General features: G+C 46.0%; 1 protein-coding gene across 1 annotated transcript in view; it reads right to left on the minus strand.

Moving 5' to 3' along the window:
- LOC121539139 (leukocyte tyrosine kinase receptor-like) overlaps window positions 1-26,707 on the minus strand; it is a 133,089-nt gene that overhangs the window by 35,611 nt on the left and 70,771 nt on the right. Inside the window, exons 7-10 of the mRNA XM_041847412.2 lie at window positions 15,682-15,831; window positions 14,274-14,374; window positions 13,739-13,899; window positions 13,413-13,507 (exon numbers count right to left, since the gene is read on the minus strand). Coding sequence (XP_041703346.2) covers window positions 13,413-13,507; window positions 13,739-13,899; window positions 14,274-14,374; window positions 15,682-15,831 — 507 coding nt within the window. The remainder of the gene's footprint in view (window positions 1-13,412; window positions 13,508-13,738; window positions 13,900-14,273; window positions 14,375-15,681; window positions 15,832-26,707) is intronic.

Consider the following 26,707-nt stretch of genomic DNA (forward strand, 5'->3'; position numbering starts at 1 on the left):
TAAGCTCTGACCTGACATCCATTCCCTGCCGGATCGTTAGCCATGAACAGTATGTTTATCAGTGGATCAGCCTTAGAGCATGTAGCGTTAGTTTTGTTGTTTTGCACCTTGTTTGCTTGTTTTGTACTTACCTCCGTTTTGTTCCATCTGCAGTCACTCATCCGGAACCTTCACCCAACCTCTGCCTGATGGTCGGCGGCTGCCGAGCCATTACTGGACCTACCACTGCACCCTCAACAACCCATCCACGCCACCCGCTCTGTTCCCTGGATTATTCAGCCTCACTCGTGGATCTATTAAATAAACACTCACCTTTGTTTCAACCTACCTTGTCCTGGTCTGCTTCTGGGTTCTGGCTTAGTAAACCGTGACAGAACGATCCGGCCAGTAATGAACCCAGCGGACCTGGACTCTGTTCGCCATGCCATTACCCATCAGGAGAAGATGTTGGGCCATCATAGCACGGTACTACAGGAGATCGCGTTGTCAGTTCGAACCTTTCTACCGGTCTGACGGAGGTCCAGAACCAGCGCAAGTTTCCGGTGGAGGATCCACTACCGGTTTCACCCATCTCGCCTGCCGCTTCTGGAGCTGTGTCCTTCCGTGAGCCCAAGGTTCCGACGCCGGATAAATATGAGGGGGAGCTGGGAAGATGCCGTTCCTTCCTTATGCAGTGTGGGTTAGTGTTCGATCTACAGCCCTACTCTTATGCCACAGACAAGGCTAGGATAGCCTTTGTGATTGAGTTGCTGCGTGGTCGAGCGCTGGAGTGGGCTTCAGCCGTTTGGGAACGACAGGATCCCTGCATGGCTTCATACCAGGGGTTCACGGCCGAGATGAGGAAGCTCTTCGACCATTCCGTCCGAGGGAGGGACGCAGCTAGGCGCCTGTTTCGCTTCGCCAAGGAACTCGCAGCGTGGCCGACTTCGTGATCGAGTTCAAGACGTTGGCTGTGGAGAGTGGGTGGAATGAGGAGTCTCTGCAAGCGGCCTTTTACCAGGGTCTGTCGGAGCAGCTCAAGGATGAGTTGATCTCCTATCCGGAGCCTAGTGACCTGGACAGCTTGGTAGCCTTGTCTATTCGGGTGGATAATCGAGTCCGAGAGCGAAGGAGGGAGAAGCAATGGGTCCCGTCCAACCGATCAGCTTCTCAGGTTCCAGTCGGGTCGGGGATTGGACCAGAATACGTCGATCATCGTCCACCACACAGGATTAGTGGAGAGGTCCTGTCTCCCGATTCTGAACCCATGCAAGTGGGGCGGCACGGGTTAACCAAGGAGGAGCGCAAACACAGACGTAGGACTAACTGTTGCCTCTACTGTGGTGGTTCGGGATATTACCTCGCCACTTGTTCCCGGCGGTCGTCAAACTGCGCGGCTCGCTAAAGTTGGGAGGACTTTTAGCGAGCCAGTTTCGACCTCTCAATACCTCTGTCAGACCCCGTTTCCCGGCTACCCTTATGAACAGGAATCAGAACTTAGCGATTAACGCTTTTATCGATTCAGGTGCCGATGGAAGCTTTCTTGATGCCGAGTTGGTGGAACAGCTGGGGCTTTCCAAGGAGCAATTGCCGGAAGCCATTGAAGCTACCACTCTGGACGGCAGTAGTCTGGCACGTATCACGATGAGGACTGAACCGGTTAAGATGCTGTTGTCGGGGAATCATTCTGAGATGATTTCATTCTTCATTCTGCCGTCTTCCCATGTTCCTCTGGTCCTTGGATACCCCTGGCTGAAGGAACACAATCCCACGTTCGATTGGGTGACGGGCAAGGTAACGAGTTGGAGCCTTGATTGTCATGCTAACTGTCTCAAGACTGCCTGTCCCCATTCGGTTCCCAGTCAGGTGATTGAGGCTAAACCCCCAGATTTGTCCCTGGTTCCCGAGACATATCACGATTTGGGGGAAGTGTTCAGTAAGCAGAAGGCTCTGTCACTCCCTCCCCACCGACCATATGATTGTGCCATCAACCTGTTCCCTGGAGCTGTCTACCCCAAGGGAAGGTTATACAGTATCTCCCGACCTGAACGTGAGGCTTTGGAGACCTACATCAAGGAGTCCCTAGCTGCTGGTCTCGTTCGGTCCCTCGTCATCACCCCCTGGGGGCAGGATTCTTCTTTGTGGGTAAGAAGGATGGCTCTCTTCGACCGTGTATTGATTATCGGGGGTTGAATGACATCACGGTCAAGAACAAGTATCCCCTGCCCTTGATGAGTTCTGCCTTCGACTCCTTACAGGGTGCTACGGTGTTCACCAAGCTAGACCTACGCAATGCGTATCACATGGTCCGGATCAGAGAGGGGGACGAGTGGTTGACGGGTTTCAATACACCGATGGGTCACTTCGAGTATCAGGTGATGCCGTTTGGACTGACCAATGCTCCAGCGGTATTCCAGAGTATGGTGAACGACGTCCTGAGAGATATGATCGGTCTCTTTGTGTTTGTTTACCTGGATGACATTCTGATCTTCTCGAAGGAACCTTCCGACCACGTCCAGCATGTCCGGCAGGTTCTGCAGCGATTGTTGGAGAATCGCCTGTTCGTGAAGGCCGAGAAGTGCGAGTTTCACGCCCACACGACATCCTTCCTCGGGTACATCATCTCCAGGGGAGAGATTAGGATGGACCAGGAGAAGGTTAGAGCGGTTCTGGAATGGGCCCAGCCCGGTACGAGATTGCAGCTCCAGAGATTTTTGGGGTTTGCGAATTTCTACCGCAGATTCATCCGGGATTACAGCCGTGTGGCCGCTCCGTTAACTGCCTTGACTTCCAGTATCAGGACCTTCAAGTGGAATCCGGAGGCGGATCGAGCGTTTCTGGATTTGAAGAGGCGATTCACCAACGCACCGATTCTCTCTCAACCGGACACGGGCCGTCAGTTCGTCGTTGAAGTGGACGCGTCTGATGTGGGAGTTGGCGCCATCCTGTCGCAGCGATGCTCCACGGACAGTAAACTCCATCCCTGCGCCTACTACTCGTCGCCTTTCGCCTGCGGAGAGGAACTACGATGTGGGTAACCGGGAGCTTCTCGCGGTGAAACTTGCCTTGGAGGAGTGGCGCCACTGGTTGGAGGGGGCGGAGCAACCGTTTATTGTCTGGACTGACCACAAGAATCTTGCTTACGTGCAATCGGCTAGACGTCTCAACTCCCGTCAGGCCAGGTGGGCGTTGTTTTTCGGACGATTCAATTTTTCCCTGACGTTCCGACCTGGATCTAAGAACGGCAAGGCGGACGCCTTGTCCCGGATGTTCTCCAAGACGGAAGAGAGTGGGTCCAAGACCGAGACAATTCTCCCCCGAACTGCGTCGTGGGAGCAGTTATGTGGAAGATTGAGGAGGAGGTGATGGCGGCCCTTCGGACGCAGCCCGGTCCCGGTAACGGTCCACCCGGGTCGGTTGTTTGTGCCTGAGTCGGTTCGTCCTGCTGTCCTCAAATGGTCCCACGCCAGCAAGATGGCTTGTCACCCTGGCGTGGCTCGGACGATGGCGTTTCTTCGCAGACGCTTTTTGGTGGCCTGCCATGGCCGAGGATACTCGGGGTTTTGTTGCTGCCTGTCCAGTGTGTGCGCAGAATAAGAGTACCAATCGGCCCAGCTCTGGACTACTTCACCCCCTTCCTATTCCCCGCGACCATGGTCGCATCTGGCCCTGGACTTTGTCACTGGGTTGCCCTCTTCTGAGGGGAACACGGTCGTTCTGACTATCGTGGACAGATTCAGCAAGTTCGCCCACTTTGTGCCAATTGCCAAGCTTCCCTCTGCCTCGGAGACGTCCGAGATCCTGGTTAGGGAGGTTTTCAGGGTCCACGGTTTGCCCAGTGATATCGTTTCCGACCGTGGCCCTCAGTTTACCTCTGCTGTCTGGAAGTCCTTCTGTTTGGCCATTGGAGCTACAGTCAGTCTCACATCTGGTTTTCACCCCCAATCTAATGGTCAGGCGGAGAGAGCCAACCAGAAGATGGAATCCACGCTACGCTGCCTTGTCTCCTCCAACCCCACCTCCTGGGTCTCTCAGTTGCCTTGGGTTGAGTATGCCCACAATACTCTCCCTACATCTGCCACTGGGATGTCTCCCTTCCAGTGCCTGTATGGCTACCAACCTCCCCTTGTTCCCTTCTCAGGAGAAGGAGCTCTCAGTGCCCTCTGTTCAGGCCCATATTCGTCGTTGCCACCGGACCTGGCATCGGGCCAGAAAGGCACTCCTTAGAGTTTCGGACCGGTATCAGCTCCAGGCGAATCGTCGCCGGATCCCCGCTCCCACCTATACCATCGGAGATAGGGTCTGGTTGGCCACACGGGATCTTCCTCTACGGACTGAGTCTAGGAAGTTGTTACCGAAGTTCATTGGTCCGTTTGTGGTGGAGAAGGTGATCAATCCGGTGGCAGTTCGACTCAAACTACCGAGGACGCTCAGAGTCCATCCCACCTTTCATGTCTCCTGCCTCAAGCCTGTTTTCCTCAGTCCTCTGTTGCCTCCTCCGCCTCCTCCTCCTCCTCCTCGGATGATCGGAGGTGGTCCTGCCTACACGGTGCGACGCATCATGGATTCCAGACGGCGGGGCCGGGGTTTCCAGTATCTCGTGGACTGGGAGGGGTATGGTCCTGAAGAGAGGAGTTGGATTCCGCGGCGACAGATCCTAGATGCTGACCTCATTCGTGACTTCTACCGCCTCCATCCTGGCGCTCCGGGGAGTCCGCCCGGTGGCGTTGGTCGGAGGGGTACTGTAACGATTCCGGCAGTCTGAGTCGGTTCCTGTCTGTGTATTAGTTTTTCTGCTCGGGATCTCCAGTTTCCCGAGGGTTCTGGAACGCTCCCTGCCTGGTTGCCGGGCTACGTTGCTAGGCGGGAGCTCTCCTGATTTCCACACCTGCATTCCATCAGCAATCTGCACACCTGGCCCTGATCATCACCTTCATAAGCTCTGACCTGACATCCATTCCCTGCCGGATCGTTAGCCATGAACAGTATGTTTATCAGTGGATCAGCCTTAGAGCATGTAGCGTTAGTTTTGTTGTTTTGCACCTTGTTTGCTTGTTTTGTACTTACCTCCGTTTTGTTCCATCTGCAGTCACTCATCCGGAACCTTCACCCAACCTCTGCCTGATGGTCGGCGGCTGCCGAGCCATTACTGGACCTACCACTGCACCCTCAACAACCCATCCACGCCACCCGCTCTGTTCCCTGGATTATTCAGCCTCACTCGTGGATCTATTAAATAAACACTCACCTTTGTTTCAACCTACCTTGTCCTGGTCTGCTTCTGGGTTCTGGCTTAGTAAACCGTGACATGGATGTGTAGTGTCAGCAACTGTTGCTGGCATGTCATGCCTAAGTTTTCTAATCTTGCCAATGAAAAAATAATTAATGGAGTTGGCAATATCAGTTGGTTTTGTGATGAATGAGCCATCTGATTCAATGAATGATGGAGCTGAGTTTGCCTTTTTACCAAAATTTCATTTAAGGTGCTCCAAAGCTTTTTACTATCATTCTTTATGTCATTTATCTTTGTTTCATAGTGTAGTTTCTTCTTCTTTTTATTCAGTTTAGTCACATTATCTCAATTTGCAATATGTTTGCCAATCGGTTGTGCTGCCAGACTTTTTTGCCATTCCTTTTGCCTCATCCCTCTCAACCATACAATTTTTCAATTCCTCATCAATCCACGGGGATTTATCAGTTTTTACAGTCATTTTCGTACTGGGTGCATGCTAATTAGTAACTGGAATAAGCAATTTCATAAATGTGTCAAGTGCAGTGTCTGTTTGCTCTTCATTACACACCACGGACCAACATATATTCTTTACATCAACAACATAGGAATCAGTACAAAACCTATTGTATGACCTCTTATACACAATATTAGGCCCAGCCTTTGGAACTTTGGTTTTCCTAGATATGGCTACTATATTGTGATCACTACATCCAATGGATTTGGATACTGCTTTCAAACAAATCTCTGTAGCATTAGTAAAGATATGATCAATACATGTTGATGATTTAATTCCTGTACTGTTTGTAACTACCCTGGTAGGTTGACTGATAACCTGAACCAGGTTGCAGGCACTGGTTACAGTTTTAAGCTTTCTCTTGAGTGGGCAGCCTGATGAAAGGCAGACAATATTTAAAAAACCCAGAAAGTATACCTCTCTATTGATATCACATACATTATCAAGCATTTCACACATGTTATCCAGATACTGACTGTTATTACTTGGTGGTCTATAGCAGCTTCCCACCAGAATGAGCTTTAGGTGAGGCAGATGAACCTGTAGCAATATTACTTCAACAGTATTTAACATGAGATCCTCTCTAATCTTCACAGGAATGTGGTTCTGAATATAAACAGCAACGCCTCCACCATTGGCATTTCCATATTTTCTGTAAACGTTATAACCTTGTATTGCTACCACTGTATCATCAAAGGTATTATCTAAGTGAGTTTCAGAGATAGTCATAATATGAATGTCATCTGTTACTAGCAAATTATTGATTTCATGAACCTTGTTTCTTAATCTACAGTGAGGGAAAATAGTATTTGATCCCCTGCTGATTTTGTACGTTTGCCCACTGACAAAGAAATGATCAGTCTATAATTTTAATGGTAGGTTTATTTGAACAGTGAGAGACAGAATAACAACAACAAAATCCAGAAAAACGCATGTCAAAAATGTTATAAATTGATTTGCATTTTAATGAGGGAAATAAGTATTTGACCCCCTCTCAATCAGAAAGATTTCTGGCTCCCAGGTGTATTTTATACAGGTAACGAGCTGAGATTAGGAGCACACTCTTAAAGGGAGTGCTCCTAATCTCAGCTTGTTACCTGTATAAAAGACACCTGTCCACAGAAGCAATCAATCAATCAGATTCCAAACTCTCCACCATGGCCAAGACCAAAGAACTCTCCAAGGATGTCAGGGACAAGATTGTAGACCTACACAAGGCTGGAATGGGCTACAAGACCATCACCAAGCAGCTTGGTGAGAAGGTGACAACAGTTGGTGCGATTATTCGCAAATGGAAGAAACACAAAAGATCTGTCAATCTCCCTCGGCCTGGGGCTCCATGCAAGATCTCACCTCGTGGAGTTGCAATGATCATGAGAACGGTGAGGAATCAGCCCAGAACTACACGGGAGGATCTTGTCAATGATCTCAAGGCAGCTGGGACCATAGTCACCAAGAAAACAATTGGTAACACACTATGCCGTGAAGGACTGAAATCCTGCAGCGCCCGCAAGGTCCCCCTGCTCAAGAACCTCCTTCCCTCAGCCAGGGCATTGAAAATGGGTCGTGGATGGGTATTCCAGCATGACAATGACCCAAAACACACGGCCAAGGCAACAAAGGACTGGCTCAAGAAGAAGCACATTAAGGTCCTGGAGTGGCCTTGCCAGTCTCCAGACCTTAATCCCATAGAAAATAATAATAATAATAATAATAATAAATCTGTGGAGGGAGCTGAAGGTTCGAGTTGCCAAACGTCAGCCTCGAAACCTTCATGACTTGGAGAAGATCTGCAAAGAGGAGTGGAACAAAATCCCTCCTGAGATGTGTGCAAACCTGGTGGCCAACTACAAGAAACGTCTGACCTCTGTGATTGCCAACAAGGGTTTTGCCACCAAGTACTAAGTCATGTTTTGCAGAGGGGTCAAATATTTATTTCCCTCATTAAAATGCAAATCAATTTATAACATTTTTGACATGCGTTTTTCTGGATTTTGTTGTTGTTATTCTGTCTCTCACTGTTCAAATAAACCTACCATTAAAATTATAGACTGATTATGTCTTTGTCAGTGGGAAAAAGTACAAAATCAGCAGGGGATTAAATACTTTTTCCCTCACTGTACATATGTTAACGTAGGCTATTTTGAGCACTTTTCTTCTGGGATGCTTACTTGTTTTTCTTGCTTTACTGGGAAGCTTAGCAGCAGTAGATGTGCTCATGTTCTTCATGTTAGTGCAGGGTGAGCTGCACACAGTGGACTTCCTCCTAGGGCACACCGGCTCAGTGCTAACAGTATAAATCTGGTTCTTAGGCACATGATTACTGCATACAATAGCTGTAGGATCAGCAGAGGCATTTAGGGCAGTTAGAGGGACATAAATTAGGTTACTTATATTGTATCTACTGACGCCCCTGGTGTAATGTACATTTGCTAAAGCATTATGACAACTCTGCATCACAATGGTAGGGATTAGCTGAGCTGGGCTTGGGTCATTGATAAGTTGATAAGTCATTGTCTCAATGCAGCATTATAATGTTGTGAAAGGATCCAGGACCCCAAATGATTTGGGTGGATCCCATCCTCCTTATAAAACGTGTTTTGTTTCCAAAAGGTATCGAAATTGTCAACAAAAGTTACACCCATTGAGCTGCAATAATCACGTAGCCAGTTGTGAAGAGCAAGAATCCTGCTAAAGCGTTCAATTCCACGATTCAGAGAGGGCACAGCGCCAGATATGATCAGTTTTTTGTTTGTGTCTAACAGAGAGTCAATCAGCTCTTTAAAATCCAGTTTCAACTGTTCAGAGCTGCCCTTCATAATGTCATTATAACCCACACGGACTACAATAGAATCGTGAAAGTATTAGCAGGAGACAAGATAAGGGAGGTTATGACTTAGCTGCAACTATTTGTGGAATTCTGGATGGTCTGGAGATGTGCTACAGTAAAACGTAATCGGGACCGATAAATCTGCATGCTGATCATATCACGCCCAACTGGCGCCTGTTTGGAGTCGCCAACCTGCATGCCTTGCACGAGACTGGGCATACCTCTGCAATCCCCCCTCCTCCCTCCCAATATTTACCCAACCGCATCTGGGTACAATGCCTATCAAATAAAACTAAGGTTGGCAGGCTTCCCCCCAAATTCCGGACCAAAGAGCTTCATGGTAGATAACAATCGATGGAGTGAAGAAGATGGGTGCTCCAGTGGGACAAAAACGTATATGACACTGGAACCCGATGATTTTATTGTCAGATTGCGGATTCAATCCCGGGGAGAAGTATTCTACGGTCGGTTTTCCCCTTTCAGAAGCAATCAGGCAGCGTGTGGGCTTCCAGGGGAGCTCTCCAGCTGAGTTGGAGATGGCGGTTAGCCGACGTATCTGCGTGCAACATTCTTCGGTTAAGACTCCTCTCTGTCTTTGACTCTTCTTCAACGGCTCTATTGTTTCCAGTCTTAAGACATGCTCTATTAACGGTCTCATCTGCAACTCCATGGGGGTGGATCAGCAGTTGTTATGGGGCATTGCTCTCCACTGAATGTTACTGTGTCCTAACTAGAATGTATTCAGGTCCTCCTACACAAATGTCATGGCATCACTCAGGTGAATGCCACGATTCAGTGATATAGGCCACATCACAGGTTGTCCTTTAAGGAATCTAATTAGCTGTATCTATATGAAAGAGGCCCCTTTCTTATTTTATTTATATATATATATATTGTGATGTCACGAGAGGCTGTGTCCTGGAGGGACGTTACATCCCCCTGAGGTGGCTGAAAACCCAGACAGCTATGGCTCCATCTGCTGGTATGGTCGGGAACTCCACCCCTCTATGGCCAATCTTCCCACGCAGCTGAAACAAATGAGGAGCTGATGAGCTGAAGGTTTGGGAAGGGAAGAGACACAGTCTCCAACCTGGGCTCTCTGGAGGACAAGAGTGCTGCACGTCCACTTCCATGAGGAATATAAGGATTTGGAGATACTTACCTTTGGGAAATACTCACCTTTGGATATATGCACCTGTGGAAATACGTGAGAGACATTTGGAAGGACTTTTTGCTGGGTTGGCCACTAGCTGCAACGTGGACTACAGTAAGGCTGGGGAAAAGTTATCTGAGCGAGTGAGAATTATGATTTTGGATGTGGAAGAGACCTCCCTGAACTGTTAACCCTTAAAGAGCCACAAGAGAACAGAATTTTGTTATATTTTCGTTAATTTCCCAAGACCTATAATAAAATCCTTGTTTTGTTTGAACCTTGTCTCCTTGCACTACTTGAGCAATCCCGCTGAAAGCTGTGTAGCCTCTCGTGACGTCACAGATGGTGGAGAATACGGGCACGCTCAAGCGTTAATAGTGCATGTCAGAGGAGGATACCGAAGGTTTGATCACCCAGTTTTCCAAGTTGGCCGTAGGCTCCCCGCCGACTGAAATGGAGGACATATTGAAAGCCCTTGTTGCTGGCCAGCAAGCCCAGATGCAAGCAAACGTGGCTCTCTTGGAGGAGCAAAAGAAAGCCAACCTTCTGAAGGCAGAGGAATTGCAGTTGCAGAGACAGAGGGTTGTCCAAAATACCCGCCCAATAAAGGCAAGTGACTTTATATCTAAGATGGGAGCTACCGATGACATTGAGGCATACCTGCATGCGTTTGAGGCCACGGCCACTAGGGAAGCCTGGCCCAAGCAACAGTGGGTTGGTCTGTTAGCCCCCTTTCTAACCGGGGAATCGCTGAATGCTGTCCGGGACCTGGGCCCTGACCAGGTTACTGACTATGATGCCCTGAAGTCTGAGATCCTCAGCAGATATGGACTCACAAAGTTTGGTATGGCCCAGCGCTTTCACAGCTGGACCTTCCAACCAGACCAACCTCCTCGGGCGCAGATGCATGAACTTGTCCGAATCGCAAGGAAATGGCTGGATCCGCAGAGGAATACAGCAGCGGCGGTGGTGGAGGCCGTTGTGGTGGATCGTTACCTACGCGCCCCTGCCTTATGAGGCAAAACGGTTCATCAGTCAACAGGCCTTGACCACGGCTGATCTGACCGTGGAAGCTGTGGAAAAGTACCAGGCCACAGCGGAGATGCTGAATGCTTCCCGAAAAGACCCCAGGAGTGCGGCCCCACCACAAATGGGAAGAACCCGTCCAAAGGACCCCAAGGTCTCGAACCCAGCCACGTCAGGACTTATCCCGGCTCCAGGGGGAGCCAGAAACCAGGCGGGTCCAAGAAGAGTACACCAGGAGGGGGGAAACTCGACAGTGTTACCGGTGTGGGGAGATGGGACATATCTCCTGGCAGTGTGGGAAACCAGCCGATGAACCTATGCCCACTGCGGAGTCCTCCAGCTCAGCACCCACACACCGTTTTGCCTCGCTCTTGGGAGTCGTAGATGGCGGCCCAGATCGACCCCCCACCTGCCCGGTAACTGTGAATCACCATGATGTGGAGGCCTTACTGGATTCTGGTAGCCGGGCCACCCTGGTGCGTAAGGATTTGGTGGGCCCAACGTGTCTGACCCCGGGGAAAGTCCTCCCAGTTTCCTGTGTCCATGGGGACACCAGAGAATACCCCATTACTAAACTTACAATGACCAGCACACGGGGAACCATACACACGACGGCGGGGGTGGTTGATTCCCTCCCCGTCCCTGTCCTAATTGGACGAGACTGCCCAGCCTTTTACCCACTCTGGAGAGAGTCTCAGGAGAGGATAACCCGAGTACCTCGGAAACGGAGAGGCAAGACTCATCCTGGGAAGGCTCCGGTGCAATCCTCCGAGTTACTCACTCCCGCCCCGGGCTCTGATAGGGATGGCAGGTGCCCAGACCGACACAGAGACGGAGCTACAGAATCTGGACAAAGAACTGTCTGGTCTGAAGGGGACCGCTGAGAGGTATCGTTTGTTAAAGCAACAGTTAGACATGAAGACAGAAGAGTTAGATATCCTCCAGGCTAAACTCCAACAGAGCTCCTTCCCTAAGCAACAGGAGGAGCTGGAGAGGCTGCGCAGGACCATCGAGGAGTGTGAGGAGACCCTGCGCAGTAGTAAGGAGGTCCAGAAGAAGGCAGAGGAGAAGTACAAGGTGTTGGAGAACAAGATGAAGAATGCGGAGGCAGAGAGAGAGAAGGAACTGAAAGCTGCTCAACAGAAGCTAAACTCTGCTAAAACCAAGGCTGATGCGTTCAGTAAGAAACTCAAGGAGAGACAACAGGAGGCGGAGTCCCTGGTCCTAGAGTTGGAGGAGTTGAAGAGAGAGCAGTCTGGCAAGCACCACGGCAATGCGGACGCCCTCTCCCGGCGTGATGCCTTCTTCGCTGCCTTTACCCGACGAGGACGTCGGTCCCGAGGAGGGGGATGTGGATGTCACGAGAGGCTGTGTCCTGGAGGGACGTTACATCCCCCTGAGGTGGCTGAAAACCCAGACAGCTATGGCTCCATCTGCTGGTATGGTCGGGAACTCCACCCCTCTATGGCCAATCTTCCCACGCAGCTGAAACAAATGAGGAGCTGATGAGCTGAAGGTTTGGGAAGGGAAGAGACACAGTCTCCAACCTGGGCTCTCTGGAGGACAAGAGTGCTGCACGTCCACTTCCATGAGGAATATAAGGATTTGGAGATACTTACCTTTGGGAAATACTCACCTTTGGATATATGCACCTGTGGAAATACGTGAGAGACATTTGGAAGGACTTTTTGCTGGGTTGGCCACTAGCTGCAACGTGGACTACAGTAAGGCTGGGGAAAAGTTATCTGAGCGAGTGAGAATTATGATTTTGGATGTGGAAGAGACCTCCCCTGAACTGTTAACCCTTAAAGAGCCACAAGAGAACAGAATTTTGTTATATTTTCGTTAATTTCCCAAGACCTATAATAAAATCCTTGTTTTGTTTGAACCTTGTCTCCTTGCACTACTTGAGCAATCCCGCTGAAAGCTGTGTAGCCTCTCGTGACGTCACAATATATTATTTTTTTTTCTACCCAATTTTGTTATATCCAATTGGTAGTTATGACCTTGTCTCATTGCTGTATCTCCCCAACGGTCTCAGGAGAGGGGAATGTCGAGACGTGTCTTTAAAGCATGACCCTACAAGCCACACTGCTTCTTAACACACTGCTCGCATAACATAGGCAAATTACAGTTGGCCCAGAACAGAGCAGCACGTCTGGCCCTTAAATGTACACAAAGGGCTAATATCAACATCATGCATATCATCTCTCCTTGCTCAAAGTAGAGGAAAGATTGACTACATCACTACTGGTCTATGTGAGAGGTATTGACGTGTTAAAAGTACTGAGCTGTCTGTTTAACCGGTTAACACACAGCTCAGACACTCATACATACCCAACAAGACAAGCCGTACCAATGTGTCGGAGGAAACACAGTCCAAAGCCAAGTAAAGCCCCGCCGGTCAAACCCTCCTCTAACCCAAACGGTGCTGGGCCAATCGAACCCCAGGCTGGGCCAATCGATCCCCAGGCTGTAGCGACGCCTAAGCACTGCGATGCAGTGCCTTAGACCACTGTGCCACTCAGGAGGCCAAAATAATCAGTCAATCAGTAAATGTAATCTTAAAACATTTAGGGAGCCCTCCAAATAGTCACCCACTGTACTCTAGCCATACAGTATGTTACAGTATCTACATTGAGAGCTGACTGTTTGTGTTGTGTACATGGAGGGCTACCTGTGTCAAAGCATGCTGCCCCCAGGGCGATGTCATCTAGGGCGATGTCAGCATTGGAGCCTGGTCCCCACAGAGCCTTCACCTTGAGGTGGAACCTGGGCGAACACACATACAATGAATGGAGAGCAACACAGTATGGCATTCAATCTAGATTTCATATTAGTTTATGCTTTATTAAAATACCCTAAATTCTTTCACATTCTTTCACAGTAATCATTTATCAAACTGCAATCACTCAATAAACTCTAACTCTGAACTTTATGTACTGTAACGTTATGTGTTGACACCTCAGGTCAGTAATTAAGCAGTACATTAGGGCACCATACCCATTGAGGAGGGCAGGTAGCTGTAGAGAGATGTCCTGCCAGTTGTCTTTCCACTGTCCAGACCTCTCCCACACCAACGGGGATGTGGTAGTACTGTTTTCCTCTAGTGACAGCAGCACGGTGCCATTAAACTCCCCATAGAGATACAGGGAGAAATGCAACTGCAGACAGAGACATCCAGAAGGGATGTGAATTAGTGAATTTCATGACATACTGTTTGAAGACTTTAACATGACTTAAAACTGTATGAAGTTTGATATTCTGTGTGTAGTACCATATTACTGCTCTCTATGATATACCAGCTGTCTGGGGGGGAAAAACAGACTAATTACAAAAAATTCAAATCAATAGACAGGCCTTGGCTATGGTTGTGTGATTCTGGCATCTTTTGAGGGTGTTTCTAAAACTCCCTTAATGAGGATGTCTAGAACTCATCAGTGAGTCATCAGTGAGCATGTTGTTAGAAGGGGAGATTATCTCATCAGTAAGGAAGCCATTGGGTGGCTGGATAGATAGGTCAATTTACACCTCTCACCTGACAGGCTGTGGTAGAGACCGGTTGGGGGAAGGAGTGACTCCGGACAGACACCTCATGACTGGAACTATTCCTTCTCACGGCCAGGAACAGGAAGTGCCCTGGGGGAGAAGCCGATAACCGCAACACAGAGGGGAGCTGACACTGATGTAGTGCACCAGTCAACAGGGCATGACTGATAGAGCTCTGAAGAAATCATTCTTTCAGTCCTCATCTCAAAAACAATAAATATTGCCTTGGCACAGTGCTTGTCGATTTGGACTGAAACCAATTGGAGCTATAAACTGAAATGCAGAAAATGAATGGAAATCATTTCAGCAGCAACAGGACATGTTTTACATCACACCATACTCCTGCTAGCACTGACTTGTTTAAAGAAATGTACTTATTGTGATCGAGATGTGGTTGTCCCACTGGCTATCCTAAGTTGAATGCACCAATTTGTAAGTCGCTCTGGATAAGAGCGTCTGCTAAATGACTTAAATGTAAATGTAAAAATGCTGGGCTTCATAATACTCAGGTGTTATAACTGATTGTAAATCATCGACAAACTGTCCAAAGGATGTCATTCTATTCAGTGATAACCCCATAGGGCATTCCTCCTTTAGGCATACAAAGGCATTAGATTCCCCAATGTTTTGAAAACTTGAATTGGAATGAAAATCCCATTGGAGTCATAAAGAACAAAATGGATTTCCGGTCTCTGTGTAATATGAGAAACGTGGAAAGAAACCTGGAGGATCGTCTTTGCCTATACACAGTCTTCTCATACTGTAGTTCCCCTCTCCTAGCTCCAGGACCTGATGGAGAGGAGACTCAACAGCACCTGAAAACCAATTCTCAGAGAATACATCGAACTCTACAGCTGTAGGACACCATCCACAGGAGGTTGGTGGCACCTTAATTGGGGAGAACGGGCTCGTGGTAATGGCTGGAACGGAATCGGTGGAATGGTATCAAATACATCAAACACATGGTTTCCAGGTGTTTGATGCCATTCCTTTTGCTCCGTTCCAGACATTATTATGAGCCGTCCTCTCCTCAGCAGCCTCCACTGACACCATCATATCTCCATTTACTATTCCTGGTCAATTACCTATTGGGTGCAAAAGGTGCTTATACTGTATGGCACATACGACAAGAGGGTTGCAAGATTGAACTCTATTTTCAGTACACTGTATGTCCACTAGTGTTTAGTGACTGAGTATCAAGAAAATACCCAATTTCCAGGATGAGGACCAGTCTAGTGTAAAATTGGTACTTTATACAGCACACTGTAATACCCAACCGCTATTTATGTCTGGTCTCATAAAGGTGTCTTCATGTATACCTCCTTCAAATAAAGTGTTACCCAGCAATTTTAGGCCTGGTTACCTTTGATTGACCTGGTGTGTTTTGCACAATTTACCTTGTGTATTTTGCAGCGCTGTCCCCAGCATGTCTTCACTGTCTCCCAGTTCCTCCCCACTGACCCTCCTCCAAGAGGACAGCTCATTGGACGTTGACCAGCCACAAGACCCAGGCTCAAAGGAACAGTGGGCTCCATAGGGCAGAGAGTCTCCATGGGGACACAGTGGACCAAAACATACTCAATTCACTGGCTCATTCAGTGCCCTATATACTTATAAATATAAAATGATAAAATAGGATGTGGTGACTAGATCTATTGACTAGCCTTTTTAAAGAGCAGCTTGTATACCAATTTGAGCACTCCAGCACATTATATTTTCATCTCAGAACGTATTGGCTCTTGAATGTGCGAAAGAAAGGCTATCCTATTGTGCTGAACCCATGTCATCTCTCCAGGGTTCCACTATTCAATAGACATCATTACTGGAGGGATAAGTTTTATTCTCCATGTGGGAACTATTCTTCGCATTGAAGGATGAGTGTTTTGATTGTGTTGAGCAGGTTAGTGTTTTTCGTCATGAATCATGTTCTGGAGGCAGCTCTGCAGAGTGCTTAACCCTAACCTTAACCACACTGCTAACCCTAATGCCCAACCCTAACCTAATATTTTGACCAAAAAAGCACATTTTTATTTAAATGAATCTTTACAATATAGCCGATTTTTACTTTGCAACTGGCATATCTAAAGGGAAATCGCTCAGTTCTGCCTCTAGGACAAGACTCATGACAATAAACGTCAACCTGTGAGCGTTAAGAGGGCTTTTATGACTAATGGTGTTGTTGTGAGCATTGATGCAAGGGCCGCAAGCATTGACTGTACCTTCATGTTTTCACTCATTGATAAATTCACTGTATAATGTCACAAAGCTGCAATTTAAAAGAACATTTCAATTCAAATTACAGTTGAATAATGGTATTTCAGTTTCAATGGGTGTCTTGGAGAAACAGTCATCTTATAAAACCCACAGAGAATGGTCCAAATAAACATACAGTGGGGAGAACAAGTATTTGATACACTGCCGATTTTGCAGGTTTTCCTACTTACAAAGCATGTAGAGGTCTGTAATTTTTATCATAGGTACACTTCAACTGTGAGAGACAGAATCTAAAACAAAAATCCAGAAAATCACATTGTATGATTTTTAAGTAATTAATTTGCATTTTATTGCATGACATAAGTATTTGATACATCAGAAAAGCAGAACTTAATATTTGGTACAGAAACCTTTGTTTGCAATCACAGAGATCATACGTTTCCTGTAGGTTTTGACCAGGTTTGCACACACTACAGCAGGGATTTTGGCCCACTCCTCCATACAGACCTTCTCCAGATCCTTCAGGTTTCGGGGCTGTCGCTGGGCAATACAGACTTTCAGCTCCCTCCAAAGATTTTCTATTGGGTTCCGGTCTGGAGACTGGCTAGGCCACTCCAGGACCTTGAGATGCTTCTTACGGAGCCACTCCTTAGTTGCCCTGGCTGTGTGATTCGGGTCGTTGTCATGCTGGAAGACCCAGCCACGACCCATCTTCAATGCTCTTACTGAGGGAAGGAGGTTGTTGGCCAAGTTCTCGCGATACATGGCCCCATCCATCCTCCCCTCAATACGGTGCAGTCATCCTGTCCCCTTTGCAGAAAAGCATCCCCAAAGAATGATGTTTCCACCTCCATGCTTCACAGTTGGGATGGTGTTCTTAGGGTTGTACTCATCCTCCTTCTTCCTCCAAACACGGCGAGTGGATTTAGACCAAAAAGCTCTATTTTTGTCTCATCAGACCACATGACCTTCTCCCATTCCTCCTCTGGATCATCCAGATGGTCATTGGCAAACTTCAGACGGGCCTGGACATGCGCTGGCTTGAGCAGGGGGACCTTGCGTGCGCTGCAGGATTTTAATCCATGACGGCGTAGTGTGTTACTAATGGTTTTCTTTGAGACTGTGGTCCCAGCTCTCTTCAGGTCATTGACCAGGTCCTTCTGTGTAGTTCTGGGCTGATCCCTCACCTTCCTCATGATCATTGATGCCCCACGAGGTGAGATCTTGCATGGAGCCCCAGACCGAGGGTGATTGACCGTCATCTTGAACTTCTTCCATTTTCTAATAATTGCGGCAACAGTTGTTGCCTTCTCACCAAGCTGCTTGCCTATTGTCCTGTAGCCCATCCCAGCCTTGTGCAGGTCTACAATTTTATCCCTGATGTCCTTACACAGCTCTCTGGTCTTGGCCATTGTGGAGAGGTTGGAGTCTGTTTGATTGAGTGTGTGGACAGGTGTCTTTTATACAGGTAACGAGTTCAAACAGGTGCAGTTAATACAGGTAATGAGTGGAGAACAGGAGGGCTTCTTAAAGAAAAACGAACAGGTCTGTGAGAACCGGAATTCTTACTGGTTGGTAGGTGATCAAATACTTATGTCATGCAATAAAATGCAAATTAATTACTTAAAAATCATACAATGTGATTTTATGGATTTTTGTTTTAGATTCCGTCTCTCACAGTTGAAGTGTACCTATGATAAAAATTACAGACCTCTACATGCTTTGTAAGTAGGAAAACCTGCAAAATCGGCAGTGTATCAAATACTTGTTCTCCCCACTGTATTAGCCTTAGTGGGAGGACTCTGGCTGGCACTTTTGGCACATTTCCGTCTCTTAATGCAATGTCCATCTAGTGGTTGTTACACTTTGCTCTTAGCATAAGGGACTGAGACATAGAGAGGAGGAGAGCACTTACTGTTGACTAATACACTGCCTCCAGTGAAAGGATTAACAATTTATCATGGACTTAAACTTTAATAGAGTTAATGCAAGCAGCATGCACCCTGCCAGTAGCACAACACTCTGTCATTTTGGCCTGGCACATCCCTCTCCACTCACAATTGCATTAAATTATTCCAATGTAAATTAATGTGAATACTCAACAAAAATGATGTGATTTAAAAATGTGGAAACTCTTTTTCCCCAAGATGTTTCAAACATAATCTGATCCAACGTTATAAAATATACTTTGAAATAATATTGTTTTAGTGAGTACATTTTTTTATCTAAGCAAAATATGTATTATGGAGTAGGCCTATCTACAGAAGATTATTAGGGCCAAGTGCAGAGAGATTTTTTTATTTAAATAACCTTTTTTTGCCCGGTTAGTACTTTAAAAAAAAGTGGCAACATTTCGAGAATGAAGTCGAAATTACATTTTGTGGATAAAGTCAAAAACGTTTAGATTTTTTGTACGCTAGTTGTAAATCGAGTTTGTTCATTACAGTGGCTTATAAAAATTACATTTCAAAAGGAGGCAAATAATTAGTAAGAAAACCTTTGTCATCATTTTTATGTTGCCAGATTGACTTTAGATGCAGTATAATGTTAGCAAGCTAGATTGAGAGACCAGTGGATTTTAGATAGCTAGCTAACGTTATCATTGCTAGCTATTTTTATGAACTTTGTTACCTAATGACAACATTGTCACTACTAAAGTAAATTTGACGACCTGATGATGATTTCAAAGTTGTTTCCAGCTAAATATTTACCTACTTTAGCAATGTCATCGTATTTCCAGGTCACTATAGTGTAATTTAGATGAAACAGTCCCCGTTCAAAATGACTGGGTTTAACACAACTTTTTGGCACCACTAGATATGCTAACATCTATCTATTTACACAGGACATGTGTAGCTAGCAGTCCAGCTTCTTAAAGATGTCAATCATCAACATCTCGGATTTCCTGCATGACCATGGGGTCACAGAAGAGTCCCTCTCAAAGTTGGAGGAGCAGAAGGTGTGTAGGGCCATTCATAAGGGTAGCAGAATTGCGCAGAGCTCTGCTCTCAGTCTGCATGAAGAATGTTGATCCTGACTTGACACATCCTCACACCGAAGGCAGCAGAATTTGTGAACCAGATTACAGGTTCATAACTAGTCAAGTTACAGGCTTACAGGCTTAAATTACAGGCTTAAGTTACAGGTTATGGATCAGGTAACAGTGGAAGTAGGCTAACACTTAAGGCCTACATGTCAGTGATTAGGTGCTACATTGGTGTAGTATTTTTGCATGGACATGGAGTACTCTCTTGTCATGACTTGCCCTCATGGGCTGAGGATCAAATATTCCTGCTAGGCAAAGGTTTGAGCACCCCCTTTCCTGGGGGCCAGTTTTATGACCGGTCGTAAATTCCTTGCAGAGACTTTCTCTTCCTTGCCATGAAGTATTGGGAGAAAGGACCCCTTTGTTAACAAAGGAAGTCTTCCCGCCAAAACTCCAACATCCAAAAGTGGATAATGAAACAACATTCCTACTTAAAAGTATGTGGGAAATGGTTGGTGGGGACTTAAAGAACAATCACGTCAAATTCATGACTATGTTGTGATGTCATTAAAGACGGTGAAACAACATAACTGTATCTCTGGGGGGGTACACTTCCCAGTTATGAGGTTTGCATCTATTTGTTGTATAAAACAAATGATTAAGTATAATAATACTTTTTTGAAGATAACAATGTGATTTTAGCATTCTAGATGAGATTATTGTTTTCCATATTGATTTGTTCTCAGTCAGTGGCCACGCCCAGATGAGCACAAACATGATGGAACGCCACTTTTACCCAGAGTGCATAAAAATCCTTGTGACGAAATTCACCTCAGAGCAGCAGACGTGAAGCATGAGCCAAACGTTGCAAATGATTGAATTTCTACCAGACCAGTAAGCCCCACGGCTTAAAATGGTTGACACTCCACAAGAACCAAAAAGCGTGAAGTTGAAGCTACACGTTACAAAATGGTTAGACTAGAAAGACCAGAAAACGTGAGACGTTAGTCCACACGTTTGAAATGGAGAAACTCTGAAACTCTCAACCTCTACACGAGGTGAAGAAGAAGACAATGCACTATACCTTATCAATTCAGTCTGCAGCTGGCATGTATAGTTGTCTAGAGAACTTTCACTAAAGACACAAGTTGGAAAGGACAATCCCTCTCCGACAACAGCTGGTACATCTGAAGTATCCATTCTAACCACCACTACAACCAGAAACTCTACCAAGGACATTGAGATCTCTGGTGGGCAAACCAGAGACCTACATGATCAACTCAACTATCGAGGACAGCAACACGTAAATACATGTTGCATTTCTAATCCGAATGAGCGATTATTATGGTGCATAAGTATTATGATTACTGTGAGCGTAGTTTCCAAAGTAACTACGATAGTTTGAATCTCTGTCTCTCCCTTCCATTCAGACCCCTCCACTACCCAAGCATTCATGCTAATGTTAGTCCAGTCCACTAGGGACCTGTTTTCATTGTATTACGTTAGTAATCAATAACCTATGTGTGTTTGTATTGTGTTATTATTTAGTTAGTTAGTGAATAAATACTTAAGCCAATTTGTGTATTGCTGATTCATCAATAAGGTCAGGGTTCTTGCAGGTTCAAGGATTATGCGACGTTCAGAATGAGACTGATAAGAGGTAATTATTTAATATGTGACTGTTATCGATTATATGTAACATATATCTTCTAAGAGTTTAATTCGGGAGATGGTGACTCGTTAAACAACTTCTTCCGTGGTGCCCCAAATTCCTAATGAGTTAATTGTTACATGATTAATTTATTTGAGTGACAATTAAACAAAGTTAGGCGATTCGATAAATAACAGTCATACATTAAAGTAAGTCACGTCAAGACACTCTCAACAATAATTCCAGCAAATTGGCTATTAGAGTTATGCCCAGTGTTGTTTGTCACCACCACTAACATACATTACTGCTGTTATTTTACCCTCAGAACAGCCTCAATTCGTCGGGGTACGGACTGTACAAGGTGTCGAAAGCGTTCCACAGGGATGCTGACCCATGTAGACTCCAATGCTTCCCACAGTTGTGTAAAGTTGGCTGGATGTCCTTTGGGTGGTGGACCATACTTGATACACAAAACTGTTGAGTGTGAAAAACCTAGCAGCGTTGCAGTTCTTGACACAAATCGGTGTGCCTGGCACCTACTACCATACCCCGTTCAAAGGCATTTAAATATTTTCTTGCCCATTCACCCTCTGAATGGCACACACACAATCCATGTCTCAATTGCCTCAAGGCTTAAAAATCCTTCTTTAACCAACAACTGAAGTCAGAAGTTTACATACACTTAGGTTGGAGTCATTAAAACTCGTTTTTCAACCACTCCACAAAAAACTATAGTTTTGGCAAGTCGGTTAGGATATCTACTTTGTGCATGACACAAGTAATTTTTCCAACAATTGTTTACAGACAGATTATTTCACTTATAATTCACTGTAGCACAATTCCAGTGGGTCAGAAGTTTACATACACTAAGTTGACTGTGCCTTTAAACAGCTTGGAAAATTCCAGAAAATGATGTCATGGCTTTAGAAGCTTCTGATAGGCTAATTGACATCATTTGAGTCAATTGGAGGTGGACCTGTAGATGTATTACAAGGCCTACCTTCAAACTCAGTGCCTCTTTGCTTGACATCATGGGAAAATGAAAAGAAATCAGCCAAGACCTCAGAAAAAAAATTGTAGACCTCCACAAGTCTGGTTCATCCTTGGGAGCAATTTTCAAACACCTGAAGGTACCATGTTCATCTGTACAAACAATAGTACGCAAGTATAAACACCATGGGACCACGCAGCCGTCATACCGCTCAGGAAGGAGATGCGTTCTGTCTCCTAGAGATGAACGTACTTTGGTGCGAAAAGTGCAAATCAATCCCAGAACAACAGCAAAGGACCTTGTGAAGATGCTGGAGGAAACAGGTACAAAAGTATCTATATTCACAGTAAACCGAGTCCTATATCGACATAACCTGAAAGGCCGCTCAGCAAGGAAGAAGCCACTGCTCCAAAACCGCCATAAAAAAGACAGACTACGGTTTGCAACTGCACAAGGGGACAAAGATCGTACTTTTTGGAGAAATGTCCTCTGGTATTATGAAACAAAAATATAACTGTTTGGCCATAATGACCATCTTTATGTTTGGAGGAAAATGGGGGCTGTTGCAAGCCGAAGAACACCATGCCAACTGTGAAGCATGGGGGTGGCAGCATCATGCTGTGGGGGTGCTTTGCTGCAGGAGGGACTGGTGCACTTCACAAAATAGATGGCATCATGAGGAAGGAAAATAATGTGGATATATTGAAGCAACATCTCAAGACATCAGTCAGGAAGTTAAAGCTTGGTCGCAAATGGGTCTTCCAAATGGACAATGACCCCAAGCATACTTCCAAAGTTGTGGCAAAATGGCTTAAGGAAAACAAAGTCAAGGTATTGGAGTGGCCATCACAAAGCCCTGACCTCAGTCCTATAGAAAATGTGTGGGCAGAACTGAAAAAGCGTGTGCGAGCAAGGAGGCCTACAAACCTGACTCAGTTACACCAGCTCTGTCAGGATGAATGGGCCAAAATTCACCCAACTTATTGTGGGAAGCTTGTGGAAGTCTACTCGAAAGGTTTGACCCAAGTTAAACAATTTAAAGGCAATGCTACCAAATACTAATTGAGTGTACTTCTGACCCACTGGGAATGTGATGAAAGAAATAAAAGCTGAAAGAAATAATTATTCTGACATTTCACATTCTTCAAATAAACTGACCTAAGACAGGGAATTTTTACTAGGATTAAATGTCAGGAATTGTCAAAAACTGAGTTTAAATGTTTTTGGCTAAGGTGTATGTAAACTTCTGACTTCAACTGTATGTTCTCCCCTTCATCTACACGGATTTGAAGTGGATTTAACAAGTGACATCAATAAGGGATCATGGCTTTCACCTGTATTCACCTGGTTAGTCTATGTCATGGAAAGTGCAGGTGTTCATAATGTTTTGTACACTCAGTGGATATATACACTACCAGTCAAAAGTATGGAGACACCTACTCATTCCAGGGTTTTTCTTTATTTTTACTATTTTCTACATTGTAGAATAATAGTGAAGACATCAAAACGATGAAATAACACATATGGAATCATGTAGTAACCAAAAAAGTGTTAAACAAATCAATATATATTTGAGATTTGAGATTTTTCAAATAGCCACCCTTTGCCTTGATGACAGCTTTGCACACTCTTGTAGACTCCTAAATTGATAGTGCCATTTGTTTAGGGGATTTTACAGCTAACTAGCTACTTTACATGCTGATATTGTCTTTGGTACTATTGCGTGTAGCTACGTTTGCTTGCTAGCCAGCTAGCCAGCCAGCCCATAGAGAGAGAGCATTGCATTGTGGATTTTGTAGTCAACTTGAGCTGCAACAGATTTCCACAACGATTTTCCATGTTGCTACCAACCTTATTATAACGGCAAAATGAAACATTTTAGTGTTATTTAACACTGTAAATTAAAGGAATGAGTGGTTTTGGATGGAAGTACAGTGGTGGAAAAAGTACTTTATTTTCATAAGCTGTTTTCTATGCAGTTATCCACGTCAGGGCAATGTAATGCGGATAAAATAATGAAATGACAATGTACACTATTTTAAATGCTTAGAATTTTATATCATATTTCTTTCTCCACAGATTGACAAAGATGTTGTCCTGATCATGGAAGACGCAGATATGGCCAGCTACATACCCTCATATGTATTATTTTGTACATTATTAGCTCAGAAAGTGTTTTGCATCATTACATACAGCCGGGAAAAACGATTGGATATCAGAGCGGCGGTAACTCACCAGCATTACGACCAGGAATACGACTTTCCTGAAGCAGATCCTTTGTTTGCTCTCCTCAGGACAACTGAACTGATTCCAGCGGCTGACCCAAAACATCGCCGGCGGAGGAGAGGCACTCGGAGCGGCCTGCTGCTCCGACTTAGGAGGCGCGCACACCACCCACCGCTTCCAAGTATTCTACTCGCTAATGTTAAATCTTTAGTTAACAAAGTCGACGAACTACGGGCAAGGATTTCTTTTCAGAGACACATCAAGGCCTGTAACATACTCTGTTTCACGGAAACATGGCTCTCTTGGGATATTCTGTCGGAATCGGTCCAGCCAGATGGGTTCTCAGTTCATTGCGCAGACAGGAATAAATATCTCTCCGGGAAGCAGAAGGGCGGAGGTGTGTGTTTCATGATTAATGACTCGTGGTGTAATTGTAGTAATATAGAGGAACTCGAGTCCTTCTGTTCACCCGACCTAGAATATCTCACAACCAAATGCCGACCGTATTATCTCCCAAGAGAATTTTCTTCGGTTATAGTCACGGCCGTGTATATCCCCCCTCAAGCCGATACCACGACGGCCCTCAAAGAACTTCACTGGACCTTATGCAAACTGGAAACCACATATCCTGAGGCTGCATTTATTGTAGCCGGGGATTTTAACAAAGCAAATTTGAGGACTAGGCTGCTGAAGTTCTATCAACATATCGACTGTTGTATTTGCGCTGCTAAAATCCTCTACCATTGCTATTCAAACTTCCGGGATGGTTATAAGGCCCTCCCCCACCCTCCTTTCGGCAAATCTGACCACAACTCCATTTTGCTTCTCCCTTCCTATAGGCAGAAACTCAAACAGGAAGTACCCGTGCTAAGGACTATTCAACACTGGTCTGACCAATCGGAATCCACGCTTCAAGATTGTTTTGATCACGCGGACTGGGATATGTTCCGGGTAGCTTCCGAAAATAATTTAGACATATACACTGAAACAGTGACAGTGAGTTTATCAGGAAGTGTATAGGTAATGTTGTGCCCACTGTGACTATTAAAACCTACCCTAACCAGAAACTGTGGATAGACGGCAGCAGTCGCGCAAATCTGAAAGCGCGAAAAACCGCATTCAACCATGGCAAGGTGACTGGGAATATGGCAGAATACAAACAGTGTAGCTACTCACTCCGCAAGGCAATTAAACTGGCAAAACATCAGTATAGAGACAAAGTGGAGTTGCAATTCAATGGCTCAGACACGAGACGTATGTGGCAGGGTCTACAGACAATCACAGACTACAAAAAGAAAACCAGCCACGTCGCCGACACCGACGTCTCGCTTCCAGACAAGCTAAACACCTTCTTCGCCCGCTTTGAGGATAACACAGTGCTACTGACGAGGCCCACTACCAAGGACTGTGGCCTCTCCTTCTCCATGGCTGACGTGATTAAGACATTTAAGCATGTTAACCCCCGCAGGGCTGCCGGCTCAGACGGCATCGCTAGCCGCGTCCTCAGAGCATGCGCAGACCAGCTGGCTGGTGTGTTCATGGACATATTCAATCTCTCCCTTTCCCAGTCTGCTGTTCCCACATGCTTCAAGAGGGCCACCATTGTTCCTGTACCCAAGAAAGCAAAGGTAACTGAACTAAATGACTATCGCCCTGTAGCATTCACGTCTGTCATCATGAAGTGCTTTGAGAGACTAGTCAAGGATCATATCACCTCTACCTTACCTGTCACCCTAGACCCACTTCAATTTGCTTACCGCCCCAATAGATCCACAGATGATGCAATTTCCATCACACTGCACACTGCCCTATCCCATCTGGACAAAAGGAATACCTATGTAAGAATGCTGTTCATTGACTATAGCTCAGCATTCAACACCATAGTACCCTCCAAGCTCATCATTAAGCTCGAGACCCTGGGTCTAAACCCCGCCCTGTGCAACTGTGTCCTGGACATCCTGACGGGCCGCCCCCAGGTGGTGAAGGTAGGAAACAACATCTCCACTTCGCTGGTCCTCAACACTGGGGCCCTACAAGGGTGCATTCTCAGCCCCCTCCTGTACTCCCTGTTCACCCATGACTGCGTGGCCATGCACGCCTCCAACTCAATCATCAAGTTTGCAGACGACACAACAGTAGTAGGCTTGATTACCAACAATGACGAGACCGCCTACAGGGAGGAGGTGAGGGCTCTGGGAGTGTGGTGCCAGGAAAAATAACCTCTCACTCAACATCAACAAAACAAAAGAGATGATCATGGACTTCAGGAAACAGCAGAGGGTGCACCCCCCTACCCACATCGACGGGACCGCAGTGGAGAAGGTGGCAAGCTTCAAGTTCCTTGGCGTACACATT

Source organism: Coregonus clupeaformis, chromosome 25 (genome assembly GCF_020615455.1).
Source record: "Coregonus clupeaformis isolate EN_2021a chromosome 25, ASM2061545v1, whole genome shotgun sequence".
NCBI lineage: Eukaryota > Metazoa > Chordata > Actinopteri > Salmoniformes > Salmonidae > Coregonus > Coregonus clupeaformis.